The sequence below is a fragment of the Bubalus bubalis genome, chromosome 18 (assembly GCF_019923935.1).
Source record: "Bubalus bubalis isolate 160015118507 breed Murrah chromosome 18, NDDB_SH_1, whole genome shotgun sequence".
Classification (NCBI taxonomy): domain Eukaryota; kingdom Metazoa; phylum Chordata; class Mammalia; order Artiodactyla; family Bovidae; genus Bubalus; species Bubalus bubalis.
Genome location: NC_059174.1, coordinates 35,293,653 through 35,318,597, shown reverse-complemented (window position 1 = coordinate 35,318,597; position 24,945 = coordinate 35,293,653). Strand labels below are relative to the sequence as shown.

The window sequence follows — 24,945 nt, the reverse complement described above, 5'->3', positions numbered from 1 at the left end:
CCCTCCTCCAGCTGCTCCCCTACTCACCTGCCCCACCCAGGAAAGTGCTCTCGCTGCCAGGGACACCATGTAGTAGGGCTGGCCACAGTGCCCAATGAGCTGCGATGGTTTTGTACACGACCCCCTTTCCCAACAGCTGTCTGTCCGCCCTGCACGCCGTGTCCTGGGCCCTCATCTTCCCGTGCTACTGGCTGGCAGACCGGCTCCTGGCCTCCTTCATACCCACCACCTACGAGAAGCGCCAGCGGGCAGACGACCCCTGCTACCTCCAGCTGCTCTGCACCGTGCTCTTCACGCCCGTCTACCTGGCCCTCCTGGTCGCCTCGCTGCCCTTTGCATTCCTTGGCTTCCTCCTCTGGTCCCCACTGCAGTCTGCCCGCCGGCCCTACGTCTACTCCCGGCTGGAGGACAAGGGCCCCACCGGTGGGGCAGCCCTGCTCAACGAATGGAAGGGTACAGGTCCTGGAAAAAGCTTCTGCTTCGCCACCGCCAACCTCTGCCTCCTCCCGGACTCACTGGCCAGGCTCAACAATGTGTTCAACACCCAAGCCCGTGCCAAAGAGATCGGGCAGAGAATCCGCAATGGGGCCAGTAGACCCCAGATCAAAATCTACATCGACTCGCCCACCAACACCTCCATCAGCGCTGCCAGCTTCAGCAGCCTGGTGTCACCACAGGGCAGTGATGGTGTGCCACGGGCCGTCCCTGGGAGCATCAAGAGGACGGCCTCTGTGGAGTACAAGGGCGACGGCGGGCATCATCCTAGTGATGAGGCTGCCAACGGCCTGGCCTCCGGGGACCCAGCTGACGGAGGCAACCTTGAGGATGCCTGCATCGTGCGCATCAGTGGTGACGAGGGGGGTCGGCCCCCTGAAGCTGGCGATCCCCCCAATGGGGGCCAGGCCAGGAACGGGGCTGGTGGGGGCCCACGGGGCCAGACACCCAACCACAGTCAGCGAGATGGGGACTCGGGGAGCCTGGGCAGCCCCTCGGCCTCCAGGGAGTCCCTGGTGAAGGGCCGGGCCGGGGCTGATGGTGGCAGCGGGGAGCCAGGCGCCAACAGCAAGCTCCCATACAAGGCCTCGGTGGTGAAGAAGGCCGCCACGCGCAGGAGGCGCCACCCAGATGAGGCCTTTGACCATGAGGTCTCAGCCTTCTTCCCTGCCAACCTGGACTTCCTGTGCCTGCAGGAGGTATTTGACAAGCGGGCAGCCGCCAAGTTGAAAGACCAGCTGCACAGCTACTTCGAGTACATCCTGTACGACGTCGGGGTGTACGGCTGCCATGGCTGCTGCAGCTTCAAGTGTCTCAACAGCGGCCTCTTCTTCGCCAGCCGCTACCCTATCATGGATGTGGCCTATCACTGTTACCCCAACGGGCGGTTCTCCGATAGCCTGGCCTCAAAGGGAGCGCTGTATCTCAAGGTAGGGGGGCCTCCACCAGCAGGCCTCTGAGTTTGGAGGGTAGTGGGGAGGCAGGCTGCAGCTGGTCACTCTCTGGGAGGGCAAGGGGCAGACAAGGCCTTTCATGGAGCTGAATTGAGGGGGCCCTGGCTCAGAGACAAGGGAAATAATGACAGGAGCCAAGTCTCCAGATTGGGTGATCTCTGCATCACCATTTTCCTGTCTGTAAAGCGGGGGCAACGTAGAGCCTACTCACGTGGTGGGAGCCATGTGGGAGGGGCAAGGCCTGGGAGCTTCTCAGGGTGCCGGTGGTGAAGGTGGCAGACGGTGCTGAGAGGAGGTGGCAGGGAGCCCCTGCTCTGAATCATTGCAGACAAGCGGGTGCAGCTTGCAGGCAGAGTTCTCAGGCCTGGCTGTTACCAAAGCCGCTCCCTCAGGCCACCAGCCCTCCCTGCCGGGATGTCCTCTCCCTCCTGGCTGTCACGCAGCTGCCACGCCAGGCACTCTGCCCACCAGCTCCAGGCTTCACTTCCGGAGTCACTAATTAAAGTGAATCATAATTATTTCTGCTAATTTGGATGCAATTGCAGGAGTTTTTAGACCATGGTAATTTGGTCATTACACATTATCTTCTCCTGAGCCTGACATGCTCAGCATGTCGACTTTCTGCTCCCTATCAAAAAGCTGCTCTTGGTGCCTCCAGAGTTTTCTAAAGCCCCGTCTGGCCAGCTGTTACAGAACAGGCGTTTCTGCCCCTAGAGGCAGCAACTGCTTTGGGTGTGGATTCTCTCCACACTCCCCTTGAGGCTTCTCAGTTCCGCTAGCAGGGGTCCATGATGGAGCTGGCTGGTGAGGCTACTGAGGAGGCCCAGTGTCGGGGGTGCTCATCCCCAGGCCTCAGCTCTGACCTGTCCAGGAAGCTGCTGCCTGTCAGCCAAGGTTCTGCCAGGAGTGTGGGCCCAGGCGGATCATCTGCACGGAGCCTGCCAGGGCCCCAGCCCAGCACCCAGACACCCCCAACTCCTGTGCTCAGGCCTCTTGTGTGGCTCAGCAGGTGCAGAGCTGGGGTCCCCAGCTCTCCATTCATAGCCTGAGATGCTGAAATTGAAGACACTCCTCTTACAGGAGACCAACCTCCCCATTCTGGCATGTGGTTCGTCACTGTTTCATTCCACAGATGTATTTTTGTCTCAGCAGCCGGAGTGACTTTCTGGGGAAGGAGGCACCATGCTGTCAGTTCGGGGGTTGGGGGAATGTACCCTTTCCCTTGCACCTGCCCTACTACAGATGGCTCAAAGGCCAGGGTCCCCCTTAACCCTGCTCCCAGCCCACACACCACCTCTTCCTCCTCTCTCCCCTCAGGCCAGCACCCCAACTATCATGCACACCAGGGCCAGCCCCTCTGCCACGGAATTTCCTCCCAGCCCCTAGCTCTCCGGCTGTTCCTTCCGGGCCTCTTCTCACCTGCTCATCTTTTAAACACTTGTGCCTCTACCTCCTGGATCTAAAACTAGTCTGCAGATACGTTTAATTTGGTTCCTGCCATTAAAAAATTTTTCATGTTGGCCAACATTTAAAAATCAAGCTATTTCACATAGAGCCCAGTTTGCAGCTCCTCTCCCCACCCTGGCAAATCTGGCAGCACCAGGCCTGCTACATTCTGCCCAGCTCCCAGCCTGAGCTGGGGGGTTGGCAGCTCCCAGAGCAGACAACCCCACTTAGCCAGCACTCTTCACTGCTGAGTCGTTACCATGGGCAGTCAGCCCCAGGAACCTACCCTGGGGTGCCTCTGCAGCTTCCATTTCCAGACTTGCTGAGGACTCTCTAACCCTGAGCCCAGTGAATCCACCCAGGCTCCCAATTTCACCTCTGGGTCCACCCTGTATGTCCAGCTGCAATGTCATGGTTCAGGCCACCATTCCTCTGAGATTTGGGACTGTCCTCCCTCTTCTACCATCCTTCTGGTGTCGGGTCTGACTCCTGTTACCCTCTTACCACGCCTCAGGGAGAAGCCAGCCTCCACCTGCCACCCTCCCCGAGCTCTGCTCCAGCTGCATTCTTAGGGGCCTCCGTATGTCACCCTATGTCAGTGGAAGTTTCCTTGGTGGCGTCCAGCACAAGCCAATTTTCCTTTGCCGGTTCCTCAGCCCTGGCCCCAGGGCCTTGCGCCCCACCTCTCCTGTAAGGCAGAACTCAAGAGTGGAGCGGAGGTGCCTGGCACACCAGAGCCAGCTCATCTCTGTGGGTGACAGCGTGCCTCTCTCCACGTGGAGGAGTGAAATAAGTGAGGTTTCAGGAGCCAGCCCCGGCAGGGCCTGGCTGCTCCCTTCACCTGGGGTCCCCCACCCAGCCCCACCTCCCCATCCACTCCTTGAGCTCCTCATCCTCAGAGAGGGTCCAAGAGATGCCTGAGGAGGGAGGGAGGGACTGGACCAGCTTCTGCCTCCTGAGCAAGAGCCTGGTTCTGGGCCCTGCCCTGTTGACGGTCTTTGCCCACCAGGACTAAAGGCACAGCCTCTCAGAGTGATTGTTTTTGCAAGTGAAACACGAGCCTCTGCAGCTCCCCAGTACTCAAGCCCTGGAATCAATAAGTCCCAGCACATAATAAAGCAGATCTTGGACTGACTGGAGGAAGCGGGTGGAGGGGCTGCTGTACCTTCTTCTGGGTGCCTCCCCTCCAGGAGGGATCTCCTCAGAAGCAGGGCCTCCCTGCACTTGTCTCTGTCCCCGCCCAGGGCTCGGCACAGGGAGGTGACTCCAAGTGCTGAGTGCGGGGCTCCTGCACTAGAAACATCACATGGCTGGTGGCTGAAAAGCTTGGCTCAGTCACCAGCTCAGAGACTAGCGTAAGGCAGCGGGAGGAGCTGGGTGTGAGGATCAGATTTCAACCTGCCTCAGTCACCAGAGCCTCATGACCCCAGCCACCGATGGTGTTAACTTTAGTGTAATCCTCATAGTTGCAAGGCTCCAGTAAGGCTGCATCCATGAAGCAGCTGGGCATAAGTATTACTATTGAGAAGAGAAAACAGGCTCTTGGCCGGAGGATGCAGAAAGCACCATCGTGTGGCCTTTGGGGGCACTGTGGTTTTAAACTGTGTTGTTTTTGCAACAGGGAGCACCAATGGTGTGTGATTTCCAAGGGATTCTAGAGGCAGGGATACCACTGGGCTGAGCTGTGGGTTCGGACTATGGGCAAGACGTGAATGGTGAACATATGAACTTATCAACAGTCCCAAATCTGGGCCCATTATCAAGTAATCAGACATCCATCCACCTGGGCACTGGAAAATGAAAGATGTACACCTTGCCAGGCTGGGAAATGAGATGAAGAGCTGTGGAAAGCTCAAAGTGTTTAATAAAGAGAAAGTCCTCATGGAGGGCAATGCCAATCTGACTTCAGCAATACAAGGATGGACGCCTCCCGAGGCTCTCAGAGCAGAGGGCCTGTGCCGAGTCTCGGCCACCTCAGCTAGAGGACAGGCAGAACTCTGCTCAGTAGAAGCCAGGGCACCCGCCCTGCTGCTGCCACACCTCAGCTAAGAATTGGCCTCCATGGTCACGCTCCCTGGAGACTTCCCAGGGTTCAGGGTCTCGTCGTCACCGAAAACCCAGGCCAGAATAGATTAGCAAAATTTGGGGAAGACAGCTGAGGCTCAGAGGGAAGAAAGCCCAGAGAGGTCCAGGGTGAGGATCCAGTCAGAAGCCTCTGGTCAGGGTGCCCAAAGATGGAGCCTCCAGCAGAGGGCCTGAGAACCCGAGGCTGGGTTGTCAACCCTCACCTCCCAACCACAGCCTGACTAGGGCTCAGGCTTGCACCACACTCACCACTGGGGGCCGAGTTGTCTGTACTGAACAATTGAGGTGCTTGTTTTCATTATGCCAACCTGTGGAGATGGTCTGCCAGGGTCACCTGTGGTTGGGCAGGGAGTCAGTGAGGAGCTCTCAGCCCCACCCCACCTGCCAGGGACTCTGTCTCCAGTGGAGGAGAACAAGAGGCAAGGATGGGTTGGGCAAGTAGAATGAAGAGGCCCCTGTGGAGGAAGGGCTGGGCGTGGGGTGGCAGTCACAGGGGGCCTGGGGTCAGCCATGACAGGTGCATGGAGACACAGCCACAGCTGTCATCCCAGATCTGGGGACTAATGGGAACCACGGCCAAGAAGCAGGTAAAATAATTGCTCATGAAGCCAGAGAGTCAAAGACTGGGATGAGAAGACAGAAAGCAAGGTCCAAGGCCTCTCACGGGGACAAGGGTATTGAGCTACGTGGCTGGGCCACATCCTAGAGGAAGCCTGACTTAGACTTCAGAGGAACAGGCTCCACGTCATGATCAGGTCCAGGGTGTGACCGAGGGGAGGAGGAAGGAGCCACGCGAGTGGACAAAGCAGCGAGGGACATTCGTGTGAACACTCTGGTCATCAGGAGATGGCAGGGGTTTCGGGAGGAGGTCAGTGGTGGTTTCTGCATCTCTCTCCCACAAAGCGCTGCAGGAACTGTCGGTGGCATTAACCCTGCCATAAAGTGGGTATTTCTTCATGCGTCTGCCTCCCACACTGGAGCACACGCTCCTAGAAGCAGGCAATGTGCTGTTCTTCTCAGGCCCCAGGCTAGCCAGAAGTCGACAGAGCTGGGTTTCTGAGGGTTAGACCTGGCTGGGGTCGGGCATCGCCAGCGTCCCTTTGTGCTCAGAGCAATGGTAACTCTAGGTCTCATCACCAACACTTCCTCCTCCCCACAGGTGCAGGTGGGAAGCACACCTCAGGACCAAAGAATCGTCGGGTACATCTCCTGCACACACCTGCACGCCCTGTCAGGTAGGGTCCAGGGGCCCGAGCTTCAGCAGGTGGGATCCTCAGAGGGCTAGGATTCGCCTGGCAGGGGTCCTGGCAGCAGCCTCATCACCTCCCTGTGCTTCTGCCCCACAGAGGACAGTGACATCCGGTGTGAGCAGCTTAACATGCTTCAGGACTGGCTGGCTGATTTCCGAAAATCTACCTCCTCGTCCAGCGCAGCCAACCCCGAGGAGCTGGTGGCATTTGACATCATCTGCGGAGATTTTAACTTTGACAATTGCTCCTCCGGTGAGGCGGGCTCCTCCCCATTAGGGTAAACCATGCAGGAGGCATGGGCTCTGCTCCTCAGGAGCACAAAAGTGGGACACAGAGAGACTATGATTTCTCTGCCCTCAAGAAATCCTAGAAGAACCCCTGCTCTGCCTAGAAAGCTTAGAGGCCACCTTGCTGGAGGTCAGGAGATGCCCTGCAGATAAACCTCTGGCAGTGAAGGCAGGGAGCCTCTGAAATCCAGACTAATGGGGTGAGGTCATGATACTCACCAGGTCTGTATTCAGCTCTTACTTTGTACCAGCCACAGTTGTGATGGCTGTTACAGGGGCCATTCTCAAGGACACAGAAAGCCAGTGACAGATGAACCACAGCTCCATCTGTCCGGGAACACAGACCCTACCCAGAAGCAGTTACCTGAGGGACAGGATCTGATGACTCTGCTCAAACCAGAACCAGAGGCAGGTAGCCCTCCAGGGCATGCCAGACACCCTGAGCCCCACAGCACTCCTTCCCTCCCTGCACAGATGACAAGCTGGAGCAGCAGCACTCCCTGTTTACACGCTACAAGGACCCCTGCCGCCTGGGGCCTGGGGAGGAGAAGCCGTGGGCAATTGGTGAGCTGGGGCTGGGGACAGGCACAGGGGCGGGAGGGGCACTGCTGAGGCCTGACACCCCATGGACTTCCTGAAGAGACCGCACCACTGGGGGGAGGGGGGCACTGAGCTGCCGAGCTAGCAGAAGCCCTGGTTACTGCCCACAGTAACCTCTCTCACCGCCTTGTCCCCAGGAACTCTGCTGAACCAGGACCGTCTCTATGATGAGGAAGTGTGCACCCCCGACAATCTGCAAAAGTAAGTGGCTGGCACCCACAGTGCTATGGTCAGGCAGGTAGGCAGACCCAGGCGGCTCCCAGGTCTGGGATGAGCACGAACCCAGACTAGGTGTGGAGAGGTGGGCTGTGTGGGCCGATGAGAGCCCACAGTTCCCTGGGACGAGACGCCTCTTAAAAGCGTCAGGGATCCAAGTTTGGGGTGGGCAGAGGCTGTGGTGGACCTCATGCCCCAGGGGTGTCCTTACCAAGAAGAGGATCCCGAGGAGGCCTGGGGTCTCGAGGTGGTTTTTCTTACACCAGCACCCCAAGTCTGGGCTCATTCTACCAGAGCTTGGCCTGCCCTGAGCCCCAGCCTGCCTCAGGCACAGGAAAAAGGACCATAACCTCCCAGGGCGAGGCCAGGCGCCGCAGAGATCCCTGTCAAAGGGCCCTGGGGATGGCATCTGTGGCAGGGGACCAGAAGCCACCAGACAGGTAAAAACACAGAGCTAACACAAGCCAGTCAATGTAGAGACAGATCCACCCCAGCCAAACTGTATTCTTGAATCTGAGACTTCTGAAAAGGACACATTTGAGAGGCCAGCAGCAGAGCCAATTTATAATTCACAGCCCGAGACAGCCCAGAGTCCCAGCGATGGTTCCCTGAAGCTAATTTGAGCCAATTAATTAGATTATAGACTAAATTTGAAACATCATCCCAGGCCGAGAAAATTATCTTTTTATGAGATGACGATTTAAAAATGACTTATCAGTAACTCTTAGATCACTGATGCTAGAATTAATTATCAAAGGCACAGGGCAGGAATGGATTACATTTCTGAGATGGAAAGATGTTGTGTGTGTCATCAGTGTATATATCTCAAGGCTGATAAAGACCTTGCAGAAACTCGTGTTTGCTGCCATGCCTGTGCAGGTGCCCTGTTCATGTGTCCAGGCGTTAGTTGGGCGGGTGGGCCTTTGCGTGTCTCTTGGTGGCTGTGCCTCTCGCCCCAACACTGCCCTCTGAGATGGGGTGTCCCTTGAAGGCTCATTCCCAATGGTGCTCGGACTCTGGAGGAAACTTGGCAGGAAGCAGAAGGTAGACAAGGAGTCAGAAGAGACCTGGACTCAGGGCATAATGTTCCACCTGAGCGCCCTGCCCTCCCTGTAGAATTCTGACCAGCAACTGTATCAGTTTCGTTCCTCTGAAACATGGGGTGACAGCCGCATCCCACCTTGTTCCTAACACACCTGGTCCTCAAAGTGTCCTGGGGTCTTGGGAACAGACTGACACAGGAGTCCGGTCCTGGGATGGGGTCTGGGTGCTTTCCTGGCTCCCCTGCTGACCTTAAATGGGAATCATGGGGGGCCTGGGGACTTCCAGAAGAGAAGGGCCTCTGGGGTTCACTGCAAAGAACAAGTTCCCCCCAAACAGGATCCTATTAGCTCAGAGCACAACACTACCCTGGAGAGGGGGTGGGCAGTTCTGTCCCCAGCTTGGTTACAGGTTTTGGGTGGTGCCAACATTCTAGTTCAGAAAGGGAATGTGAGTGCTGCTGACCCCAGGTGGGCATGGGACACTCCCTGCCAGTGGCTCAGTCAGTCAGGAACTCAGAGGCTCAGACCCAGTCTCTATCCACCCCAGTCCCTTTCTGGGCCCACGGAGAAGACAGATCTTAAATGTAGGGGTTTGGTCTGACTTGGGGGATGGAATGTGGCTCCACCCTTAGGACCTGGGGCTGGGGCTGTGCTCACCTTGCCTTCCTGTGCCTTCTGTGTGAGCAGGGTCTTGGAGAGTGAGGAAGGTCGCCGGGAGTACCTCGCCTTCCCCACCAGCAAGAGCCCCGGGGCAGGCCAGAAGGGACGCAAAGAGCTGCTGAAAGGCAACGGCAGGCGCATCGACTACATGCTGCACGGGGAGGAGGGGCTGTGCCCAGACTGGAAGGCCGTGAGTCTGGGCTGGGCTGGGCTGGGCTGGGCAGCCAGGCTGTGCCCGTAGCAGGACATTCTTGCTCTACACCCCTTTGCAGCACCGAGCTCTCCTCTGAAAGGGACATGCCACTCCAGGAGGCCTTTGGGGCCCCCCAGGATACTCCCACTCTCTGCCTTTAGGAAGGTCCAACCAGGCCCCTGCTTTATAGGATGCCCTCTGGGTCTAACAGGGATATTTCTTCCTTCTCCCCTCCCCACTCCCGCAGGAGGTGGAAGAATTCAGTTTTATCACCCAGCTGTCAGGCCTGACGGACCACCTCCCAGTGGCCATGCGACTGATGGTGTCTGCAGGGGACGATGAGGCATAGACCAGCCCAGTCACCATGAGCAGCGGGGCCTCCGCCAGCCCTTTGAGTCGCAGTCCCTCCCTGGCCGTGTCCCTTCCAGCGAGCACCACTGGTGCTGGCGGAGGAGGGCAGGGGCCTGGGAGAGCCGCGGCCAGTCCTGGGTGAGCTGGAACCAGCGCTGCCCGGCACCTCTGGGCACTCGCCATGGACAGGAGTCAGGCCGGCCTGGGGAGTCCTGGCTGCCCAACCAGTGCCATTCTTTCGAATCGTTGATTTTCTACAAATCTACAGCACAAGCTAGTTTATAACCCGTGGGTTAGTATGAGATCCGGGTTTCTGTACTCTTTGTATCTCTTCTCAAGCTTCGTCCAGGGTTCATTATTTCTGTCTGCTGCCATGTTGTCTCGCATGCCTGCACCCTCGCATGCACGCTGCCCGCATGCCACATGCCACACCGTAGCCACAGACCCCTCACTCGGGCCTCACCCAAGGCCAAACTCCAAACACAATCAGAACCAGCCAAAGAAGCATTCCTGGACACGGGACCGCCAGCTCGCCGCCTCCAGCCTGGACAGCTCATGAGCAGGGACCACAAAGGCTGTGTCCAGTTACCAGCGAGCCCGGGCTCTTTCCCAGGGTCTTGCATTCAAGGGCGATTACATTTTAAAAAGAAAAACAGAAAAAGAACAAAAATAACCCTTCATTTTAAAGGGTCTGCAAGCCACAAGGGAGAACGCTGTTCTTCCTGAAAGGGGCTCCCTTCCCCTGGCACAGCAGAGCCCGGGGCCTCCGTTGGAGACTCCAACGTGGGCCATGGAGCCATAGACAGGATTCTAAAGAGAGAGCATCCTTTTTTTTTTTACAGGAAGAAGGGCCACTCACGGTTTAAGGGGGGAGGGGGACTGATTGTTTTGAAAACGGTAAGATTTGTAGCTTCTGTTCTGTCAGAACCAACACATTCTCTTTCTGCCTGATCCTGTCTCCCGTCCGGACACTCTTCTGGTTCAGGACCAATCATCCCTTGGTGACTGTCCCTATCCGCGTGCTGGATGAGCTCAGGAACTGTCCCCCTACATCTGGGAGTGGGGGGGCTGTGGCTCTGTCCTCCTAGGCCCATCCTCCACAGTGACCCCAGCCCTGGATGAAGGGACTTGGGGATCAAGGCGCAGAGCAGCCTGTCACCTCACCAGTGTGCAGCCTGAGGGGGCAAGGCTGATGGCCACTGCTCGTCCCACACAGGAAGCAGTACTGGTTGGTGTTCAGGTGCACAGGCATCCAGTCTGCCACCATGCAACCAGGGCCAGCCCCGGGTACCTGTGCAGTGTGGCAGAGCCTGCAGGGGAAGCCCATAGCTCCTCATCCCATGGCAGCACTGCCTCTGCCCACCTGCCTTTTTAAACACACCTGAGAACGCCCCCTGCCCCCAGTCACACAGGGAGGGTTTTGTCTATTTCCAGGTGCAAGGCCCCTCCAATTCAGGGGGTTACTAACAACCCCTCACTGATCTCCCCTCCTCACAGCGCCCCAACCAACGTGCCACCTGGCTTGAAGCCAGTTTTGCCCAACGAGGCTGGGGACGTACCAGGACTCTGCTACCAGGAGCCTCCTGGTGCTAGTATGCTGACGCTGTGCCTTGTCACCCACTGAGCTGCAAGAGGGACCAAGAGGGGCAAGGTCAGAGGCCAGGCCCTGCACTGAAGGGGGACACTCCCAAGAGCTGCACGCAAGGCGGTGCGGGCTGGTCTGAAGCCCCCTGGCCAGGGCAGCAGCTGGGCAGAGGGCCTCACTGCCTGGTGCACTCCCCTGGCCAGGCCCCCAGCCCAACCTCCCACATCAAGCCAAGAGGGCAGCTCACCATCCAGGGTACAGTCCTCCCTGGCTCTCCACTGCACCGCTCCTCCAGGGCCGTGGCTCCTGGGGCCCTGGCTAGGCTTCCCTGGGTCAGAGGCCTCCAATCCTAGGAGCGGCCAGAAATCTGCTCGCAGGTGGAGCTCAACAGGGCAGATGTGATACCCAGACGTCTGGGCCAGAGCCAAGGCTCCAGGCTGTGGGCCAGCTGTGTGCCCAGGAGAGCTGTGGAGGCAGGGCCTGGCTCCTGAAGTGGAATGACTCTAGCACAGATTCCAGCCCTCAGAGGGGCTGCTGGAAGGGAGCCAGGGCACGGGGCACATGCTTCTCTCCCTACTCATGGGGCGGCCTTAGGCAAGTCATACCTCCCTGTGCCTCCGTCATTCTCCCGTCCTAACAAAGTCGCCTCTGCCCAGCCTGCCTGGTCTCCAGAGAAGGGCCTGCCTGCCTCCCCACTCCCCTCGCGCCGCCCTCTGGGGCCTCCAGTGCTGAGGCTGCCATTGCTCAGCCACGAGTTTCATCAAACCTGTGCACCCCTGGGGCTGTGTACAAGCCAGACTTTTCCATTTCGATTTTTAAAAAAGGAACACCTCAGATGTTTCTGTGGCATCTAGGCCTGGAAGGACAGACACAGGTGTCACCTAAATCCCCAAGGCCCTGCACCTGCCCCGGCCCAGCCTCCTCCACAGAAGCCAGGAGGCCAGAGGTCAGCTTCAGAGAAAAATGGTCACTTCATCTGTCCAAACCACCTTCAGTTTTAAGTATGGGTATTAATCTTGATGCTTTTTAACTATTGTATTAACCTGCTGAAATTTAGAAATACTGTTTTAAAAAAGAAAAAAAAAAAACACTTTTTTAATTTCTGTATTTTTTTCTGTATTGTATCCTCATGGGACATTAGGGGTTTTCTATGGTAAGCACACCTAAGGTTTTGGTAAAAATGTTATCAAATATATTATCCAAACAATTCTTCCCTTGAAGAAAAACAATCTTTACACCTGATAAAGTATTTTGAAAAGAGAAGTGTTTTTTTTTTTTTTCCTTTACTGGTGCTGAAAAGAAGGATGGATGAGGAAAAAAAAATAAAACTGTGAGGCTCAAGGCTGGTGTTCTGCACTTATTTGAGTGAAAAGCTGGTCTGGACCCTGCTTTGACTCCAGCAGGCGAGGTGGCCAGGCAGGGCTATGGGGAGACCGCCATGGAGGGCCTACCTTTCCTGCCCTTCCCCATGGGATGAGCACAGCCTGAGTCTGCCCTGAACCACTCAAAAACCAGGCCACTTGGGTTCTCTTACTCACTCCCCCTGGAACTAGAGTAAACAGCAGAACGGACCTTGTGTGTGGGAAGAAACCAGGCTGGGCCTCCTTGGGACTCCCTGCCCTTCTCTGGCAAGGTGAGGCTGGGGTGCCTGCACTAGTACCCATCTGCCCAGACTGCTGGGGGATGAGGTCCTTTTGCGAGAAGGGGGCACGTGGGAAAGGGCTGTACCTTCAGGCTCCCTCCTCCTGCCGGCTGGTATCCTGGATCTGCATCTGAACTGCTCTGGGACAGCCTCCTCCCTGACTTCAGAAGAGCAGCCTGGTGTCCAGGTGCTGGTCTTGGTCACCTGATGCTGCTGCACACGGAGGCCAAACCCTTACAAATGTGGATTGGGGCCATTACCTAGCAAACAAAAAGAGTCTGAACTTGGTCCTCAGTCTGGCCCTACCAGGGTCTTCAAGACCCAGAGCCCAGCCACATCAGTAACTCTGCCCATAGGAGCCTCTCTGAGCTGGAATGGGCAGGTGGACGCAAAGGTCCCCAGAGCTCAAAGCCAGGCTGGCCCAGCTCCAGGAGAGTAGCAGACCCACCCAGCCCAGTCAGCCCTGGCTCCCTCCCAGGGAGAGCAGGAGGGACACTGTGGCCGGGAAGCTCTCTGAGCACTTTAAAAGCCACTGCAGGTGGGCTCCTTGGTGCCTTCTCAGTTCCAAAGTAATCCCCACTTCCTGCCATATCTGGAGCAAGGAGCCAGCAGTACAAAAACACAAAACGGGAAGTGGTCTCCTCCAATCCCCGAGGTCAAGATGGGTCCTGAAAGGCAACGTGCCTTCACTTTTCTCCATGGAAAGCCACCATTCAGAGCCCAGAGCCCTCCTCCACTTTATTTCTCAACAAGTGAGGGTCAGCACCCACTGTCCAGCGCATCTGAGAGCGTGAAATCCATGGTGATGTCTCCAGTGTCGGGGTGGAACTCCACAGTGTAGGTGACGGTCTGCGAGTTGCCCGGCAGCACTCTGGGGTCAAGTGTGGTGTTGAAGAAGTACACGGCCTGCTTACAGTGGGGGTTCCAGCAACAGTCCCCCTGCAGAGAAAGCAGCAAGAAGGCAGTGAGGCTTCTGATGTCCCAGCCAGCCCTCTCCTGGCGAGCCTCCAGCCCAGGCAGCTCTCAGTGAGAAGCTGCTGTTCGGAGCTAGATGACCCGGGACCACTGAGGAGTCACTACCCGGAACGCCCAGAGCACACGCGAGTGGCGCGATGGCTCCCGCTCTCAGGGTCCGCCTCCTCGGGGCCTGTACACAGCACTACCTCGTCCTCTGCAGGCTTCAGGAGGCCGGTGCTGACTGTGCTGTCCGCGGTCAGGTAGTATTCCATCCACAGGACAGCTCCGTGGCTCCTCCCGCGCCTAGAGACGGGCCGGGGGGTGGAAAGAGACCAGAAACAAACAGCTGCACGAAAGACTGGCATGGCCATGGCTGTCCTCTGCTTTTCAGAAACCTCTCATCCTCCCTACTTCCATCCTGCCCTGTCAGGAGGCTCCTAAGACTCCACCTGAATGAAGGCCACTCAGTAAATGTGGCCTTACTAAGCAACCAAAGTGCCCACTCACTCCCCACAGTCTGGCCAAGTATTCAGAGTAACCCTGGGGCAGGGCCAGCTGGCTGCCAGCCTGGCCTCCTCTGCCTGAGATCATGGAAAGGTTGGCCCAGAAGGTTGAGAGAGGAGTCCAGGCATCGAAGTCTAGATTGCTCCCAGATAAGTCTGGGCAGCAGGCACAGACAGGCAGCTGCCTTGGCTCCTCCTTGTCAGAGGAGCCCCAGGGGGCTCTGGGCTCATGGCTTCCACCCAGTTATAAGAGGGAGCTTCCTCCAGGAAGCAGCCGCCCCTCCCCGTGAAGGAAGCTGGAGCTGGATGGGCCTGACCATGTAGCACGACGATAGCCCCTGCCAATTCCTAAGCTGCTTCAATTCCCAGGAGGGTTCAGGGAAGAATATGGTCCAATGGGTAACCATAGCAACCAAATTCACGTTTCTCTGCAGCTGTGTGTAACATACTGCTGAGCTCAAAGGGAGCCTCAGATGTGGGAGGATGAGCAAGCCCACTCTGGCTTTTTCCCCCACCCAGAAGCTATGGGGACCCCCACACATTTCAGGGTCACTTGAAAAAGCACAAGCCTGAGATAAGGACAGCCATCCTACCCACATGAAAGTGACCAAAGTAAGTGCTTATAGCCATTCAGACAATAACTATTAGAAAGCAAGCCCTGCCACTTCCTTCCTCACTCCCTGGCCCTGGAGCCTCCGCTCACCTTCTCAGTTCGATGGTGCCCTCAGCATGGATAGGCTGCAGGGGGACTGGCTGCCGAAAATCAAAGGTCAGGATCTGCTGGGGCTCGGAGAGGCTGCGGCACGGGTACTCCCACAGTGGGTGGGGCTCGGCCTCCTTGCTCTCCCTGAAGTCCAGGGCACGCTGAGAAGGGAAGAGAAGGCGGGGCTCTGCAGAGATAGAGCCAGGTGGCCAGGAAACAAGGGGGTCCTGTCCCCATCTCCAGAGTTTATCTACGCCAGTGGTCCCTAATCGCCATGGCCCTGTCCCTCAGGGTATTTGCCATGGTCATGTGGGGTAAGTAAGCCCCCATAAAAGACCACAGGCGCCTGGCCAGACCAGCTGGCTTCTGGTACCACTCACAAGCAATCTCCTCAGCAAGGCACTCTAAGCTTTATTTTCTGCTTTTTAAAACTCAAAAGCCCCTGCCCATCTCACAAGCTACCTTGACCAACTGCCTACACTGGTGAAATCACCCATCACTTGGACACTTGCCCATTCAGTGACCCTTACTGATCACTACAGCTGCCAGATCACCACCCTACAAGGCTCCCAGTCTAGAAGGAGACAATTGGGGAGCAACTGCACTGTCTAGGGTACACTGACAGGCTAAGAACAGGGTTGAGCAGGAAAGCTGCCCGGAGGGGTGACCTGTAGGCTGCCTCTTGAAGGTTACCCAGGAGCTGTTAGCAAAGAGGCGAGTGCACACAGCCCAGCAGGGAATGGTCAGAGAGCAAAGCGGAGCCAACAGAGTGGCAGGGGCTGGCTGCAGGGGTGAAGGTGGGGGCTCAGGGTTTTCCCACAGAGGACAGACAGGGCCAGACTTCAGATCTACAGATTCACTGAAGCTCCCTGTGGAGAAAGGCTGACGGGAGAAGGAGCGGGGTATACGGTCAGACACAAGATGCAAGTGGCCCAGATGAGTAACAGCAGGGAAAGAAAACTTGTTCACAGAGGACCTGATTGTTATGGAACCCAACAACCAACTGAATGAGAAGGCAAAGGCTTGTCTGGGAGGTTGCCGGGGCTCTGAGCCCAGCTGGCAGGTATGAAGTGACAGCAGGTCTAGGACAGCAGCACTGGGAGGGCCAGACTAGGGGCGGGGGAGGAGTAGGTGGATTCTGGAGGCAACGGACAGGAGCGCCTGAAGACATCTCAATGGAGTCACTGCTCTCAGCTATTTGGTCAGAGCTCAGGAGAGAGGCAGGCAATGGCCAGCAAATAGAGAGAATGGAGACAGCCACAGGGGTCTGGGCAGGGACCTCGGGGAGCCCTAGAACACAGGACACCTCAGGGGATAAGAAGAGGGGAGGAATCCAGGAAGGAGCCTGAGAAGTGGCCAGAGGGAGCTAGAGTGTGTGGTGTTCCCAGGAGCATGGAACAGTCAGTGGTCTGCTGTGGACAGGCAGGTAAGATGAAAAACTGCAAATGTTCCCCCAATTTTTTTTACTTAAAAAATGTTTACACAAGGAATCCACAATCACTGTAGAACATGTAAACAGAAAGAAGCAAAAGGGAGGAAAAAACTAAGCACTTCCTATCAGAGAACTAACATTTTGGTGTCTGCACTCCACCCCTTTTTCACTACATGTGTAATTTTTTTTATAATTAAAAAAAAATTTTAATGTTGTATATACTTTGTACAGGTCACTTTCCATTTACAGTTATTACATGTGTGAATTTTCTTAATACATAAAAACGTGATGGTGTCCTGCCCTTCTCACAGGGCTCGTGACTCTTCACATCTATCCTGGCCAAGTATTGCTGGCACTTTCATGACTGCCCTCGTTTCTGGGAGCCACAGACCCTGGTGGCTGGCTGGATCCCCTACTAATGTACAGATAACCCTGCAGGAACCCTCCTTCTACATCCCACCCACCTCCATCCTCAAGCACCTTCCCCTAAAATGGAGTCCCCAGAATGAAAACAGCTGGCTCAGAAGGTTGCCAAAATCACCTTCTAGAGAGGCCATCCCAAACAAGAACTAGCTGCTGACACCGGCAGGAATGGTTCCAGTGGTCTGGTGACAGACGGGCCCCAGCCCAAAATTTTGATTCCGGGATTACAGCCCCAGGCTGAGAATGGCCTAACACCAGCCAGACTTGGAGATGCAGTGGCTCTCAGGTTCATGCTCACGGTGAACCAAGAAGAACAGATATGCCTGTCCCTGCTGCCCCCAACAGAGGAGCTCTCTGCGTACTGCCCACATTGCCCAACCCAGGTCCCTCCATGGAAGCCAGACATCCCCTTCAGAAGCCTGTGGCCCGATGGGAGTGTGGATGGAACAGTGGCGGGAGCTGCGGCCCTGCATACCTTAATCATGTCATCCATGATGTGCACATCAAAGCCTTCACAGTCACCACAGGGGCTCCGGATCCGCCACAGGTCCTGAAAGGAAGGTACAGCCTTCACTGACACCCGCCCGCCAGAGCACGCCAACACCCCCACCCATCAATGGGGGTGGGTGGGCAGGCACGGCCATGGTTCTGTGGGACAGCACATAGATGTCGACACCCACTCAGGCACACCACGTGTGGTGACAAGAGTAGGAAGGGTAAGAGGCTGGGGCTGCCCCAACTCCACACCTGAGGCACATCTTGCTGTTCCCACAGGCCTGGAAGAGACTCCCACAGCTGAAGGGACCCAAAGACACCAAAGACCCAGGATGGTTCCTCAGACCTGCAAAGCCTCTCATGATCCCAAGCCCTCTCCACTGAGGGACAGCTGACCAGAGCTACTCAGACAGGCTCTCTAACCCCTCCCTGTCCATCCTGAACACTGATTCATTGGGAAGAACTCTGTCAACCACTTCTTGAGTCTCTATGCCCATAAAGAGAGTGTGAGGACGACAGGATCCTAGGAGGAGACCAGAGGTTACTCAACCCAGTCACTCAGTATCCTGTGTCTCTTGGACACATACCTGGGAACAGCATCGTTCTCCACAGTCCCTCATTGGCCATGAAAACCAGTATTCCTGTGGAAATCTGGTCAAGTAAATAAGTAACGCAGAAGAAATGGCCATAAAATTAAGTGATAGAACCACTAAGCTACCAAGGCATAAAGCCATCCTTATCAAAGAGACATCAAATGAAGTTCACTCTGTATTTCAGGTTAAAAGCATTTCAAAATCCTTTTAATAAAAAATACCTTTCCCAAAATGACTTTTTGACTATGGTTCTGCTTTGATGAGAAAATGAAAATGAAGCTTTCAATTTTTCTTGCATAAGGAAGCTGACTCGCCCATCTCAAAATGCTTTTAACAACTGGAGCCTCAGCTGTTAATGAGAGCAGAGCAAGCTGCACAGCTTGTCTTCTGAAACTCTTAATTTATATTTTAAAATTATTCTGATAAGCCGTAATTGTAAAATGACAACACACAACCATTTCCATTTCATGTGCTAAATTACTTCATTTTTACAAAGGCGAGCCTCTTCTCTTCAGCCCTGAGGTGTGCTGATATAGAAAAAGAGGTTCAAACCCATTAAGACCCTAGGTGCTCCACCTGCATTCAAGGTCCACACAAGAAAACAACTCCCCACCCGCTGCCAAGAAAACCTCCGGGTGGCCTACCCTGAACTCCACGACCACCACGTGCAGCGAGGCGGCCTGGGGCATCACCACAGCGCCAGGCCCCAGGTGTTGGTCCACAGCAGTCCGCACATACCAGAAGTACAAGTTGTGCCATGGAAGCAGGCTGGTGGTGAAGAACGGCTCACCCAGCAGGAGAGAAACCTGCCAATCAGAGAGAAGCAGGCCCAGGTATCAGAAGGATTCAGCTGAGTAATAAAGGACAAGTTTCACAGGCACATTCATTCTTTCACTCACTCACCCACTTGGTCGGTCAGTCAGTCCACACGCACGTCAAGGCCTGCACCTACCCTTGAGGATATAAAGATGAGAAACAGACACGAGCCCTGCCCTCAGAAGCTCAGAGTGGAAAAAGGGAGCAGACGAGGCTAGGCGCCGCCCTCAGAGAGTGCGGTAGGCTCTGACAGAAGCAAGGAAGGGGCTCACAGAGGGACCCTAGAAGTAAGAGCTTCAGGAAGAAATTCCAGGATGGCATCCTGGAAATCCTACTCAAAGCTTTATCCTGACAATTCATTGTCAGTGCTAGTCTGTCTCCCTCACCAGGCTCAGAGACCAGGGAAGTCGGGACACTGGCAGACACAGTATTCCCAGCACAGTGCCTGGCCCAGAGCAGATGTCAGTGAAGGTTTGTTGATCAGATGAATAAATGCATGAACAGGAGACAGAAAAGCAAAAGAGTGGGGAGTCCAGGCAGAGGTGTGGGCAGAGGCCAAAGCAGGAGTGTGAATGACAATGAGAGCAAGGCCCTTCTGGGAGCTCGCCAGACGAGCAGGTAGGGTAGGACAGTAAAGGAATAGGCCACAGCAGTGGAGAGGAGCCAGGTCACCCAAAGGCAGCTGATGACAGGAAAAGGAGACTGAACTATACCTTGGAGGCAAGAGGGGATCACTAAAAGCTTTAATCAGGGCTTAATATGAGAAGGAATGTGCTTTAGAAAGATTCTCAGGAGTTCCCTGGTGGCCTAGTGGTTGGGACTTGGGGTTCTCACCACAGCCTGGGCTCAGGAGCAGTGTGCTGTGACAGAAAAAGGGAGGGGACACTGTGTGTCTCTGTCCATCCCAGCAGAGCTGTTCTGCTCTCGCTGAAGGAGCAGCGATTGGAGCGCAATGCAAGTATTCATTCATCAAGCATCTCTGCGAACCTCATCACACCCTCAACAGTGGGGGACCCACGGTGAGGCCCAGAGAAGGGGGCAGTCAGGCCATCTCAGAACTGTGCTATCCAGAGCAAATGCACAGTGCTCTCTACTCACCTTTTTACCCTCCAAGTCTGCAGGTGTTAATAATTCAGGCCGTTTCTCTATTATATTAATTTTGTCTTCCAAGTGGTTGGCCTTGAAGATCTTAGAGAGAAAACAAAAGTGTTGGTTTTGTTGAGAAAAAGAACACATCTCAGAGTTGCTTTATCTGTGTGCAGTTCTCTGGCCAAACAGTTCTGGAGCACCACTTTCAGCTACTCTGCTGAACTTCTCCCCTCCAAGGGCCTCCTACAGACTGCAGGTGACATCGTGAACAAAATGTCTTAAGAACAATAGAAATTTCTCTTGCAGGCACACTGGCAAGGCTCAGAAGTAGGCTTGTAGTCCTGGTGGGGTGGGTTATCCTTCAGAAAGGAAATCAAAACCAGTCACTGGCCAGGATGTGAAACACCATCACAGAACCAAGCAGTCAGGACAGCTTGTGAGCAGTGACTCCCCGGGTGCTGGTGCCCCAGAAACAAAACTTTAGTTCTATCACCGCAAGGAGTTTTGGTTTTTTAGTTTTAAGTGAAGTGAGGAGAAAAGCCTACACTTCTTCAGCCACAAAACACAAAGTAGAGTCTAAACTTTGCTCACTGCTATTCAATGACAGCTCCAGAAGACCTCCAGGCCAGCTCTCGACTCAGGATTCACAAGAGAGTCACTGGCAGCTGCTAATCCCCCCAGTTCCCTCAGCACTGACACTGATTCAAAGCAATCGATCCCAGACTCAGGAAGGCAAGCCCCACAGGTCCCCAACATTATTTCAATAATGACAAGTATCACTTACTTTTTTCATCAGTCTATGAGAAGCTGCTGAATTCTCTATTGTAAATACCTAAAGGGAATATCATATTAGTTGTAAGAGATGCAATTAACAGAAAAAGTAAATAAACAGATTAAAATGCAACTCCAGGGACTTTACTGGTGGTCCAAGGGTTAAGACTCCACACTTTCAATGCAGGGGGTATGGGTGTCATTGCTGGTTGGGAAACCACAATCCCACATGAAAAGCAACTCCAAAGCAAAGGACAATACCTAACCAACTACGTCTGTGCTCACGATCCCCCCGGATAGTACAACATTCTGTGCTGACCCCGGATTCAGACTCAGGAGCTGCAGCTACATGGCAACAGCTATAGTCTGACTCCTGCCTGCACCTGAGGCAACAACCCCTCAGACACCAACCCAATCACACCCACAACGTATGTGGCAGCTGCACTTGCAAAGAGTTTTAGTCACAAAACTGTGACTAAAGAGCATCATCAGGAAGCTGGCAGAAGGCACACGGCCAGTACCTGCTCCACCCCAAGGTGATAGGCCAGCATGGACAGCAGACTGCCATCACTGACGCACAGGCAGACACTGTCCGGCTTCAGCACCTGCAGGAAAAGAGCAACCTCAGCACAGATTTTCTTACAACGTTGAGAAAATTCTTGTTGACAAACTGACAGGCACGTTTTCCATCTGACCCCCTAGCCCACTCTGTGATCATTCAATCCCATCTCCTCCTCACTCCATCGCCCACATGGCCTGGCTGCATTTTCCTGTGCCCCAACAACGGTCAAACCTGCCTCCCAGGCCCCGGTGGCAACCAGCCTCACCCTCCAACACACCCTCTGCCTCACCTCTCCCCACTCAGACCCCACTGTCAGGAGACTCTCCTCAAGCCATCCTAGAATGCCCCACTGAAGGCCTGCCCTGTTTATCAGAGGCCACCCCCCAGTCACGACCACAGGCCTCTTCCCTGTGAAGTCACAGCACGGACAGCCACGGGCATGTCGAATGACTCCTCACATCAGGGATGCCTTTGTGGGTCACAGATCCCTCTGAGAGAAACTCAGAATGTCTGCGATCCTCCCCCCGCCCCGACAAAATGCAGGCATGTGCATACAAGCACACATATTTCTGCATACAACTCCAAGGGGTCCAGAGACCCCCATCCAAACCTTGTGGTCCCCAGGCTGAGACCCCTTCTATAGGCAGCAGGGAGCAAAGGTTTTTCAGAAGAGCTATATGACCAGATTTACAATCTAGAACATTTTAGAAAGAAAACAGCAAATGAGAGGAATAATGGGGTGGCTGAACCCACAAGGATCGCCAAAGGAATTGCTGGTGACCATAAAGGCAAAGTGTCCAGAGGGACAATAGCAAGGGCCAGGGAGAGGCTCCTATAGAAGAGCAGAGAACAAGCCCCTACTGATCCAGAAACAAGCTCCCAGCCTTGGCTCGAACGCCCACCCAGTAGGAGCTGGTTGAAGCTACTCGTGGACAGACAGGAGAGCACAGAAGACAAAACCAACTGATCATAAGTGAGCAGTGGGTTGGGGTCCACAGGACAAACCCCTTCTGGCCTGTGACCACCCAAAGGGCTGGACACTCACCGTCCTCAGGGCCTGGATGTATTGATCAGTTCTGTTCTGATCATTGATCTCTCCAAACCGAGGCCGGTTCCAGAGCAGGTGAGCCTGGCAGTCACACACGGGGCGCACTGGGTGGACTCTCCCATTCTTTTCAGGACTGGATCAGAAAATGAACAGATACAGGCTGATGACCTGCTAGGCAATGGCGAGCATGAAGGCACAGCACAGGGACCTGCACCAGGGAAATCGAGGTGGACAGGGGACACATCCATGGTCCTCTAGGGGACATGAGTCTAGGCACTGGCTCTCGAGTGGGCCTTAGAGGTTGGAGGCCCTCCAATTCAAGACTTCTCATATATATATCTGCCCCAAATGGGGGTCCTACCACCGGGGTAGCCTCTTCTCAGTAGACACAAACAGGCACCCAGCCACAAACTTTTGCCCTTATTTGGTTCAGATACAAATGTGCCCATTCAAAATCTCTACAGGGTCTGTGGAGGGAATTTACATGAACACACAATGTCACAAGCCTAGTGTCCCACCCCACAAGGCCAGAGGCACACCTGGTCTTCTGAAGGCTGTACCACACACAGTAGTCGTCGTGGTGGGCTACCAGGCAGAGGGCTGAGCCCTGGACAACGGGCTCCTCCTGTGGCAGGAAGTACACACACTGCATCCAGTGGTCCCGCCACTGAAACAGGAAGAGAATCAGCTGTCACCAAGCTGCAACAAGGGCAATGCATCAAATCCAGGGGCCGAAACCCAAGCCAAAAACCAATTTGCTGGGAGACCACTGTGTGAACTACACATTGCTACTATGGCCAAAGAGATAAAGAAAATTTTCAAATTAGAAATGCTAAAGGCCCAAAAAATTCATGGAACACTGCTGGCTTTAGGAAGACAGAATGTAGCTGATAGCAGTGGTCTTTAGGGTGGGCTCAGATGAGGGGACTCCAGCCCCTGCCCTGTATGTGTGTTGGGGCAGAGGGGGAAGGGGTGGAGTTCGAAGGAGGGAGGGAGAATTCAAATATGGTAAACATTAACAACTGGTAAATTTAAGTAGAGGGCATACTGATGTTCGTTTTCACTTACTTTATGGATTCAAAATTTTCAAAATAAAAAATCGGAAAAATAGCTAGCACCACTTCTCAGGAGGGCATTTAGCAACCAAATACTGTTTGTTCACCACTGGTTCTACAAGAACAAAGTAACTAGCCACTGCAGTCCCTACTTTCAACATACCCTGAAAGGAGTTTGGGGTAGAAATCAGGAATGAGAGAGCCAGTGGTCTGGGAAAAACTCACAGAACAGGGCTTCAGACAGTTATTTTCAGAAAACCTTATGAACCCAATTTCTTGTATATTCTCATATCCAGAAAAGCACTAAATTCATTAACAGAGATACCTGATGACTAACAACAACCTTCTGCCAGAATGTGTACTTAACTGCAAGTATCTCCCTTTCATTAAAATCACATACTGATCTTCACACACACACACACACACACACACACACACACACTCCTTCTCCTCCTTCAGAGCAGCTCCTCAGAGCTATCTTAGAGGCTATAATCCTCATTTGGCTTCAAATGAAACTTAACTTGCAACTCTCTTGCTGCGTTCTTTTTCCCCCAGTTTATCCTACCCGGTCTTGAATTTAACTTAAAGTCCAGTGAATGCCATTCCTATCTCTCTAAGATGTCTATTTGAAGGTGAAAGTCGCTCAGTTGTGTCTGACTCTTCGGTCATATCTGACTCTTTGCAACCCCATACAGTCCATGGAATTCTCCAGGCCAGAAAACCGGAGTGGGTAGCCTTTCCTTTCTCCAGGGGATCTTCCCAACTCAGGGATGGAACCCAGGTCTCCTGCATTGCAGGTAGATTCTTTATGAGCTGAGCCGCAAGGGAAACCCCTAAAGGTAAAAGCTAGGAATCAAATCTAACCAGATACACTCTGGGGATAATAAACAGTAACAAGGAGCGGGGAAAAAGATTCTCAAACTTGTTATTCATCCTTTACTATGCCCTCCCTGACCCCTCCCAGGCTCCCGCGATACTTCCCTGTCACCATGTCCTTCCCACACACCAGACTCCCAGGTCCGAATGCTAAAGAGCTGTGACAGAAGCCACTGTCTGAGGCTGATCAAGGGCAGCTCAGTGAAGTCCTGAGGGAGATTCATTAGCAGCTCTTCAAACTCTAAACAGTCCAAAAGTCACCACTGGCAGAGGGAGGACACAAGCCCCGTAGCCAGGAGACTTGGAGACAAGCACCCACCACTGCTGCCTAGACACGAGGTCCTGCTCCCTGCACTGGGCCAGGCTCTCTGTGGTTACCCAGGGGGTCTTATATGAAGATTCAAGGAGAAACTACAAACAGGAACACTCTGAAGATATGCAAATGAGAATCATTAACATTTTAATGAAATTCTTATGCTCATATTGCAACTACCACACTCCTGGAGAAGAAAGCATCCCAGTGTCGACCTGAATTCTGTGGGAGAATTCTCCCCCACCCCCAACCTGTACCACACACACACAGAGACTCAGCCTGCAGTGGACTGAGGCTGTGAAGAGTCGAGCTGGGACAGCTCAAGGACCCAGGAGGACTGACTGAAATCCCGCAGCAGTCATGACCCTGTGGCCTAAGCAGGAACTCAGGAACTTGGGGAGATGCTAAGGCCTTCCATCAAGTCACCATGTGTACACCCAGAACCATCAGCTGAGCAATCAAAATAAAGCCAGTGCCCAGCAAGTGGTAACTGAAATCAGAAT

General features: G+C 54.4%; 2 protein-coding genes across 5 annotated transcripts in view; one reads left to right on the top strand and one right to left on the bottom strand.

Annotated features, from left to right (window-relative positions):
* The first annotated feature begins 26 nt into the window (after positions 1-26).
* SMPD3 (sphingomyelin phosphodiesterase 3) lies at positions 27-10,065 on the top strand. Its single transcript, XM_025268924.3, has 7 exons — positions 27-1,424; positions 6,139-6,214; positions 6,326-6,481; positions 6,991-7,080; positions 7,254-7,317; positions 9,063-9,225; positions 9,476-10,065. The coding sequence occupies exons 1-7, from the start codon at positions 105-107 to the stop codon at positions 9,575-9,577; spliced, it is 1,971 nt and encodes a 656-aa protein (XP_025124709.3). The 5' UTR covers positions 27-104; the 3' UTR covers positions 9,578-10,065.
* A 3,453-nt stretch (positions 10,066-13,518) lies between these two features.
* PRMT7 (protein arginine methyltransferase 7) overlaps positions 13,519-24,945 on the bottom strand; it is a 41,146-nt gene continuing 29,719 nt past the window's right edge. For 3 of the 4 annotated variants that reach the window (XM_006047653.4, XM_044932082.2, XM_025268923.3), the window contains 10 exons: positions 22,738-22,865; positions 22,196-22,331; positions 21,110-21,193; positions 20,602-20,649; positions 19,827-19,916; positions 18,557-18,718; positions 17,300-17,374; positions 14,970-15,130; positions 13,970-14,066; positions 13,519-13,745 (listed from right to left, as the gene is read on the bottom strand). In XM_006047653.4, the coding sequence (XP_006047715.3) occupies positions 13,566-13,745; positions 13,970-14,066; positions 14,970-15,130; positions 17,300-17,374; positions 18,557-18,718; positions 19,827-19,916; positions 20,602-20,649; positions 21,110-21,193; positions 22,196-22,331; positions 22,738-22,865 (1,161 nt within the window). In that variant the 3' untranslated portion in view covers positions 13,519-13,565. Of the gene's footprint in view, positions 13,746-13,969; positions 14,067-14,969; positions 15,157-17,299; positions 17,375-18,556; positions 18,719-19,826; positions 19,917-20,601; positions 20,650-21,109; positions 21,194-22,195; positions 22,332-22,737; positions 22,866-24,945 lie in introns of those variants that run through there. The other variant, XR_006546352.2, reaches the window with a different exon arrangement.